Source organism: Juglans regia, chromosome 12 (assembly GCF_001411555.2).
Source record: "Juglans regia cultivar Chandler chromosome 12, Walnut 2.0, whole genome shotgun sequence".
NCBI lineage: Eukaryota > Viridiplantae > Streptophyta > Magnoliopsida > Fagales > Juglandaceae > Juglans > Juglans regia.
The window spans coordinates 23,589,206-23,598,233 of record NC_049912.1 but is presented as its reverse complement, the minus strand read 5'-3'; the positions used below and the strand labels follow the sequence as shown (position 1 = coordinate 23,598,233).

Sequence of the window (9,028 nt, the reverse complement as noted above, 5' to 3'; positions counted from 1 at the left end):
CCTTTTCTTTCAATTATATAATCCCCCAATCACTTTCAAATCCCATTTCCAGTTCTATGCTCGGTCAAAGCTCTCACTCTCGTTTTGTGTCCGAGTCTGAAAGCCCATTGAGAGATACAGAGTAAGAGAGAGTTACGGTTGAAACTTGAGTTGAGAGGTTGATCACACACCATGTCTGACATTATCAACGTGGCTTGGAGGAAATATCTCCTTCAGCTTCAACTCCACCCTCTCAAAACCAAGGTTTCTTTCATTCTGGATTGAAACCCCTTCTTTTTAACTAAGCTATGCTCTTTAAAGTTTCTATCCGTTTCTCTGTTGTTTTATTTCGCCTGTTGTTAGATATTAGTTGCAGGGCTTTTTAAAGAAGTTTGATGTTGTTAGAGATAATGCTTTTTGCACTTGTTTTTTGGTTTAAAATTTTGGTTTTCAGGCAATCACAGCCGGGGTTTTAGCCGGGTGTAGTGATGCAGTTGCCCAAAAGATTTCTGGGATCAAGAAGCTTCAATTGAAAAGATTACTTCTTATCATGGTATGGTAACTTTGATAATATCGTCTTTAATTTGTTTTCACTTAATGGTAAGCTCGTATGGCATGGATCAAACTCTTCACTCTTTATTCTGAAAGTGGACCGAACAGTAGCTTTTAGTCTTCTTTTTTTTTTTCCTTTCTTTTCCATGAATCGATTAAATCAGGCATTTATGCCCGGTTAAGGCCTTTTCTTTTGATCAGTCAACTATCATCGAGTCTCCAAATCTGAAGTCTCTAATATATTTCCCCTTTTCTCAGCAGCCAAATTGAAAATTAGTTAGTGTTGTTTTTACAAATTGTGAGTCAGTTGTTATATTTTGGTATTGTTTGTGTTTACTTACTGCAAACTTAAAACTCTTTTGCAGCTCTATGGGTTTGCATATGGAGGACCTTTTGGGCACTTCCTCCACAAGTTAATGGATATAATTTTCAAGGGGAAGAAGGACAACAAAACTGTTGTGAAGAAGGTAATGTTTTGCTATTGTTCATGTTCTTTGTTTGCTGATTATCAGTCTAATGCACGATTGAAGCAATTTTGAAGTTATTAAACTGGGCCTTTTGTTCTTCTCTAACCTATATTCAATTTTCTGTTCAAGTATTGATGGGCGGTGTTCTATTATTAGGTGTTACTGGAACAGTTAACCTCTTCCCCTTGGAACAACTTTTTCTTCATGATGTACTATGGTTTGGTAGTCGAAGGTTTGTGATGTGTACCATTTAATGCATTTTAATCATTAGTAATATGTAAATATTATTGGACTAGTGCCATCAATTGTTATTTCTGCTATGACTTGTTTAATTTTAACCTTGAGGGGTAGCTCAGCTGGTCCGGCCTTAGGTTTGCTCCCCAATGGTCACTAGTTCGAGCCCTCTTAGGGCCACTGGAGGTTTACCTGGTCGTTAACTTCAGGGCCCCATGGGATTAGTCGAGGTGCGCACAAGCTGGCCCGGACACCCACGGTTATCAAAAAAAAAAGAAGACTTGTTTAATTTTTACTTTCTTGTCTTATCACTAGCTCTAATGTTATCAGAGATGATGGATCTAGTTGTCAGTTGTGGAAGTAAAAATATTCCAAAATGCTGTAGATTCTTACTTTTGTTTTCATGTGACTTGTCTTCACATTCCTGACAAAAGAGAAAAGATAAGATACATAGTAATACTTCCAAAACCTAGGTTGTTATTAAATACATATGTTCTCTCTGTGTGTGGCTTGGTGGGATTTGGGGTGGCCTGGAGAGGGGGTGTCATGCCAATGTTCAAACCATCAAGCCCTAAAAGGCTTACTCAGCACTGATGGGGGAATTGGGGAGCAAAAGTTTACCTTCTAGAATCTATAGAAGACACTTCATGACTGGGAATAAGTTTCATGTTGGATGACATTTATTGTTTTCTTTTGGCATTTAGACCTTTACCAGTTTACAGAAGAACTTTTGCTCTAAAAAGAACCTGGCTGATTTTGACATTCCTAGAAGAATTCTTATGCCAAAGAATTCTGAGTGGAGAAACACCTTCTTAAACTTGAAGGAGAAAGATTACTTTGTTCTTTAAAAATTAATGCTATAGTCTGGTATTGCAGGAAGGCCGTGGGGTTTAGTGAAGAATAAAGTTCGAAAGGACTACCCCTCTATTCAGTTGACAGCATGGAAGGTATGTTGAACCATATTTCGTTGTTTGACTTGGAAGCCAACTTGTTAAATTGGCATCACCAAAGCTTTGATACTTGTGGCTTGCAGTTTTGGCCTATAGTTGGTTGGGTGAATTACCAATACATGCCTCTGCAATTCCGCGTCATATTTCACAGCTTTGTCGCCTCATGCTGGTATGAACATATATCCTTTAACTTCGTGTGCTATTATTTATCTTCCGTTGTCTGTGCTAAGCTCTTGTGCAAGTATGAACCAATATGTGAATGAGTTACATATATTAATTTTTCAATGGACCTTCACAAGGATTGAAGCAATAGATTGACACAACATACATCACTTTTAGAGGCATCTTAATTCTGGACTCAATGAGTTACATAATGGACTAAAGAAAGAAATCTGATAGGGTAACTTTTTTATTTATAAGTAGAGTAACTGAATATATTGCAGAAAGTGCAAAGGAAGACCATGTGCAACTACCACGTTGCACCTGGTCAATTATGTTTAATACCACTAATAAGAGCAACCATTTCCTATTTAAAAGAGCAAGAGCATGATGAAGTTTCATATTGCCATTATATCTGCTCTGAATCAGCACATATTCCTTATATGGGTTGCAGTTCTGGAATTGAAGGAAAAAATAGGAACCTGTTACCCTCTTACCTGAAAACTTATTATTAGAGAAAAGCCAATGACTGTTCAAACTAGAAAAGGAAATTACACACTGTCGGTGTAGTTTTGCTAAGTACTATACGTTCTGTTGTTAACTCTTATTTTCTACTAATCAAATTGGATTGGAAGAACAGTTGGCTCACAGTGTGCTACAATTATTTTTCATGGGATAGAGATTGAAACCACTTGAAATCGTGTATATTTTAAATCATAATCTTACTGATTCGTTTGGAAAATTGTGGTCCTCACCCCCTGACACACAACATGCAAACTATCCATTACTCTATCCTAAGGCGGTGCTCTATTCCACACACGCACACACACAATCCCACATTCAAAAGCACCCTACAGAGGTGCTGTAATCTGCCCTGGTTTGGGGATGCAAAACAGAGCACTTACACCTTACAGATGGCATGGACAGCTGTCCACTACTTACATCCTCATTTCCCCCTCTTACAAAGCCAAACACCCCCCCTCCTCCTCTTAAAATGAAGCTTGTTGTCAAGCTGGAGAGCTCATCCATAGCACCAAGGTCCATAGAGGCTATACCAATTTCTACAGAATGAGCATTCTCAATAAGGAGCAATTGTAGAATCTAACTCCTATGTCATAGAATGTAACATTTATTGCAGTTGAAGCACAAACCTTATTTAACCTAATTGCTTTTCATCCATGGAACTTCCTTTACAAAATAAGCGGTTGTTTGGTTGTTGGCAGAAATCAGTGCCATAGTTGGGATGACAAGCCATGGAGCTCACCTGTGAAAGTGGAAGTTTTCCATCATTTGAACCATCCCAATTATTTCCTACAAGGCCTTTGGCTTAAACGTATGAACTTCTGCAGCAATGTTCTCCTTAAGTCTGTATAGGAAATGGTTGACCGATACCTTCTATGGCCAGCCAACCTCTAGATTTCTCACTTGTACTCCTTAAGAGTCTTGTTGTCTCATATGGGATGATGTCTTATCAAAATCTTCATAATCAATTCAGCAAAATTTGGCCAACAGTTATTTTTCAAAAGTTGCCAGGTGCAGATGGAAGGGAATATTACTGGGGGGTGCCCCTTGAGAGAACCAACTGTTTCCAATCTACTTCAGGTGGATGGTGGCATCAGTTTTACTTAGGGTGGGAACAGACCCCTATAAATTGTACTGTGGGCAAGACAGAGGATTAGTAGATTTACACTAGAAAGTTTTTCCTAGGGCCGGAACACACCTCAATACTAAAGTAATGGTGTTTTTTCTCTTCTCCTTGATACCGTCACTCCTCAAAGAAACAGATCATTAACAAGTCTCCGACCACTACCCACTCTATACACTCACACATACAAAAATCGTCAGCAAATAATCCCATGTTCAAAGCACCCAAAGGAGCTGCTCTAATCTGACCTGTTTTGCAGGGTGTTAAACAAAGAACTCACACTACATTGGTCAGGGGATGCTATCATTTTCTAGTCTTACCGAGCCTAAGATCTGTCTGTTTATAAAAGTGGCTAAACCCTAATGGGCATTTTTCTTTACCAAATTTAAGTCAAACAGAGAGACACAAATTACGTTGGCATGAATTTTTGTTGGAAGATATGCAGCAAACAAGTGAAATTCTGCTCTCTCCTTTAGATTCCTGCTGGCATGACCAAAAATGTGATGTAAATGTTAATGTTGTTTTCTCTCAGTTCCAAAGACTTGAGGAATAGCCATTTTGTTAAGAACAACCAAGATCCCAGTAATAATTTGCATGTTGCTTCTGGTCTCTGAAATGAAAAAATGTAGCTGTAATAACGAGATGGACCTTGATTACTTTGGTAGTATTATTCGTCTATACACACATGCATTTAGCAGCATGCAAGAGTATTTTATTGTCAGTTGTAGTTAATTTAATTATGCATGGATTGTTAAGTACTAACGCACTCTTACTCTGCTTGTTAACACCAGGGCAATCTTTCTGAATCTGAAAGCAAGATCTGTTACAAATAAGAAGGCCTAGAACAGGGAAACCTTCTTCCTCAGTTTCTCTTTTTCTCCTTCGTCTTCCTCTAAGGAAATGCTCCCCTTGTGTTTCCTTTCTAGAGTCCGCTTATTTGTACCTTTATTGAAGTTTCCACTTGGGCTCCAATGCTATTTAAACTTGTATTATTAGTATTATTTACAGCTAAGACATATGACCAGTGCAGCATTAGGAGATAAAGTAGCAATAATAAAGCTAAATTGAATCCCTCTCTTTATGGATTGTAATGCCCCCCCATATTTCAGAGGTAAACTACTCGAAATCCACGGATACTGTTCTTGTATCTGAAACAATCAGCATTTTACGTCAACTAATTTACTTATGCAAGTTGTTGCACTGCAATGACTATTAAGAAATTATTTGGAAGGCAATGGGATCCATGGAAACAGAAAGGAAGGGAATGGCGAATGCTCTCACCATTCCCGGCTTAGAAGACGATGAGGCGAGAGGAAAATCTACACTTTTAGTACCCTATCTTCTTCTATGAACTCCTAAACCTAGAAGAAGAAGAAGAAGAATGCTCTCCTTTTTATATTATATTGTGATTTCGATATCGTGTCTAAAGATAAAGAGGATGATGAACAAGAAAAACCAGTAGGGAAGATCAAGAATGCTTTAGTTTAGTATACATTGGCAGGTCCGCAGAGGACGCATAATAATACAACCAAGCTCCCGACCAAATGAAGATACGGACTTAATTCACATGATGATTAGGGCTATAATCATCTAAAGCTTGAAAATACATTGGTTAGTCAGTAAACCAGTGATTTGTGTCTCAAGCACAACCCAATTAGTAGCATTTGCAATGCAAGTTACGTACATCAGAAGAGTACTGCTCATTAGCTGTCAGTTGGAGCTAGTCCTTCGGATTTTTCTTTCTGCCGTTTTAAACAAGAGACAGATTACTACATGAACATTAACATTTGACAAGTTAAATTAGAAAGCTGTGAATATATAAGTAAATTAAAGTTCTCTACTAGTCTATTATTTGTGACATTAACTTAAAGATACGAAGAATTCAAGAAAGTTGGTGGGACCATATATATATATATATATATATATATATGATTACATGAAGTGATCTTTCTCAGTACATCACGGTAGGATCGAAAATCATCCTCGTGAAAATAAGGAGAATCTTTATATCTAGTACTATAATATATAAAATTATTGTTAATTAAAACTATAATAATCATGAAAATACTCGTATGTTTGCAACAGTACTACTGTAAATTAAACCACAAATATTCCTCATGATATCCGTACTACCACGCCCAAACACAGAAACATATGATCATCTAAATTAAGCAAAGGTTATGATTGCCATGAAAACAGATATTCGTCGATGATCATGCAAGGGGGAACAAACGTAAGTACTAGCAAAAACATTTTATTTGTTTGTTCGTTCGTTTGTTTGTTTGTTTGTTGGACAAACGTCACAAATACACAAACCATTCTTTAATTGGACAAAGTTAATTACATATTTTTGTGAAGTGGGGTCGGGATTTTGTTATGAGAATGGACAAACGAAAGAGAACCTCATGATCAAGAAAGCTATATGTGACAAGAAATGGCGAGTCATTAATTTGAATTTTTATTAAAAATCAGAAAGCAACATCTGAAATATTATCGTACCTTATCCAAAAGGAAATATCCGAAATCTATATATTCATCAGATGTTTATATATATATATATATAAATATATATATATATATATATAATATTGGAACAATCAATTACGTACGTACTTGGATGATCATGTGATCACGAGAAATAATGGGTTTGGAAAAGTAAGCCTCATTCTCATGCGGATGATTTTGTTAATGGGGATGATTTTGTTAACTTTGACGTACAAGACTTAAAGGAAAATGTAGCTAGCACAAACATGATCCCATTATATAATTAACTTCAGCAACATGCAGCATGCCCTAATTCCAAGAACAGAAAAAACACAGATGCATGGAAGACAACCTCAGTGTCCTCGTATACATATGGATCGCTGCATGCTAAGGCTAATTCATTTGAAAAATGCAAATCATCATTAGTTTCACCGATGGCATGCATCCAAAACTGGTGAGCTAGCCTCGACAACATCAAAACCCAGACCCAAGATCATCAGATGCTCGATCCAAAGTGCTCACTTGGAATCATGAAACCACGCATGCATGTATGTATCCTGCATGCATGTATACCAACCCAACTCATTCCCATACAAACAACATGACCTGATCCAGCTTCAACTGCCTAGCTCCACCTTATCATCGTCTTGATCACATGCGCGCAAACCAACTGCACATAAAGCATACAATGATATATACAAACATATAATATGTATGTATCGATCGATACGTACACCCATCAACCATGAAGTACAAAAGACATGCATATATGCATGCCCATATATAAATACATACGCGGGCATAGCATTGGCTTGTATTTACTCGATCAAGCAACTCAGAGGGCCCTTCTTCAATCTTCATTCCCATGCCATGTATATCAATATATATACATATATGTATATATATAGCTTTTTCATGAGCTAGCTGAGCTGATGATTCTCAAGCGCTAGTTATACAAAATCATTATGCATGCCAACATTCATGTATACATAAAACAACATGTCATCTAACCAAAACAAAACAAAAGGGCATGATATAACACATAACACGCGTGTGTGATGAACAAAGGAAGCATTTATTAAAGCATTTTCGATCTCATCGTTTTCCCTCCAAAGTTACACATGCAGTTTAATTTGAAATTAAATATACAACAGCACACAACAGGGAGAGGGAGGGAGGGAGAGAGAGAGAGAGAGAGAGAGAGAGAGAGAGAGAGAGAGAGATGTCGGGTTTTTCTAACAACGTTCCGACATTCCGGGAAACTGAACATTCTAGACTGAAGAAGAGACGAGGAGAAGAGTGGGTGAGGGAGTAAAACGGACTGAAAATTCACGCGCTTCATGAGGGTTTAACCTCCTCTGACGTGGACCAATTAAGGATGACGTGTGAATCTTCGTTGGGGTCACATCTGAATCCACCTAGCGAGTTGCGTAGGGTTGACAACCCCAGGAATGTGGGCCCCATCTGTCTTTAGTATGCTCGCCACCTCAGCGTAACTTTGATGCTCCTTCTTCACGCTTGCCGCCGCAGCCTCAGCTACCGGCTTCCACCTCTTCGACTCCGCCGACGAACTCGCCAGCGGCACCGCCTCCGCTCGTGCCGGGTCAAACTTCTGCCCGAATAGGGTACCCTTCTTGAGGAATTCGTACGCCATGTACCCAGCTAAAAGTCGATTCGACGATAGCGGCTCTCCGGGCTTCGAAGCCGCCGCCGTAGCTGGAGCCGACGGCTTCAAGGAGTACAAGACCTCTCTCTCCTTACGCTTTCTTGACGCCCCAGGCGTCAAAATCCGATGGGCTTGATAACTCATCTTATGCCCTCAAATCATACCACGTCAGCACCTAGAAAATTTCACGAACTGAGGGGCAAAAGCGTAAAGCTGCTTTCTAGGGAAACAAAATGGTCAACCTACTTCTGTTTTGAAAGGCCAATAGCGTAAAATCAGGCAGGGGCGAAAGTGTCAAATCAAGTTTTGTAAGTAGAGGAGAGGGTAAAAAAAAAAAAATGCACAAAACAGGCTAAACAGGTTGCTTCAGTTGGAGTAAAATGATAAAATAATAATATTTAAAAAAGAAATAGAAAATGTCAGAAAAGGACAAGATAAAAGGACGAAAGAAGGTGCGGTGGGGGTGGATGTAAATCGGATCAGATCATCAGAAGAGAGATGGCGGAAGGCAGGAGGGGAGGGATCTCCGGCGTAAGGAAGGTGGACTGAGAGACGGTGCCAGCGAGCCAGGTGTAGGCCTCGCGAGGGAGTCAGTGTGGGTCTCTGCGTGCGAGAGAGGGATTGGAGATGAAAGAGCGGAGGAGGAAGAAGAAGAAAAAAGGACTATCGTTGGTGAGGGATATATAGAGGAAATGAGCAAACGGCGTGGCTTGGTTCCTCTATATTTAAATCCCTGCTTCTTTTGAACATGCCCCTCTTCTTCGTAGGATTCTCTTCGTTGCCATCATCTTCCACGCAATCACTAAATTGCCCTTCTATTTTCTTTTAATTGTTTAGATTTACAAGTCATCTCAGTTCATCTCAACTCATTTCAACTCATCTCACTACTATT

At 38.9% G+C, this 9,028-nt stretch overlaps 2 protein-coding genes across 2 annotated transcripts; one reads left to right on the top strand and one right to left on the bottom strand.

Annotated features, from left to right (window-relative positions):
• On the top strand, positions 1-5,065 carry LOC108981282 (peroxisomal membrane protein PMP22-like). Its single transcript, XM_018952395.2, has 7 exons — positions 1-243; positions 434-532; positions 897-998; positions 1,155-1,230; positions 2,109-2,179; positions 2,266-2,351; positions 4,778-5,065. The coding sequence occupies exons 1-7, from the start codon at positions 172-174 to the stop codon at positions 4,827-4,829; spliced, it is 558 nt and encodes a 185-aa protein (XP_018807940.1). The 5' UTR covers positions 1-171; the 3' UTR covers positions 4,830-5,065.
• A 2,288-nt stretch (positions 5,066-7,353) lies between these two features.
• LOC108981274 lies at positions 7,354-8,828 on the bottom strand. The gene has a single exon (XM_018952384.2). It carries the CDS (start codon positions 8,278-8,280, stop codon positions 7,873-7,875), a length of 408 nt encoding a protein of 135 aa, XP_018807929.1. The 5' UTR covers positions 8,281-8,828; the 3' UTR covers positions 7,354-7,872.
• Between the last annotated feature and the right edge of the window lie 200 nt (positions 8,829-9,028).

Bases quoted from the DNA above. Each gene is read 5' to 3' on its own strand.
- LOC108981282 (XM_018952395.2), top strand. From the start codon at position 172: ATGTCTGACATTATCAACGTGGCTTGGAGGAAATATCTCCTTCAGCTT. The intron at 1,231-2,108 runs GTTTGTGATGTG...CTGGTATTGCAG, and splicing joins CTATGGTTTGGTAGTCGAAG to GAAGGCCGTGGGGTTTAGTG. The intron at 2,180-2,265 runs GTATGTTGAACC...TGTGGCTTGCAG, and splicing joins TTCAGTTGACAGCATGGAAG to TTTTGGCCTATAGTTGGTTG.
- LOC108981274 (XM_018952384.2), bottom strand. From the start codon at position 8,280: ATGAGTTATCAAGCCCATCGGATTTTGACGCCTGGGGCGTCAAGAAAG.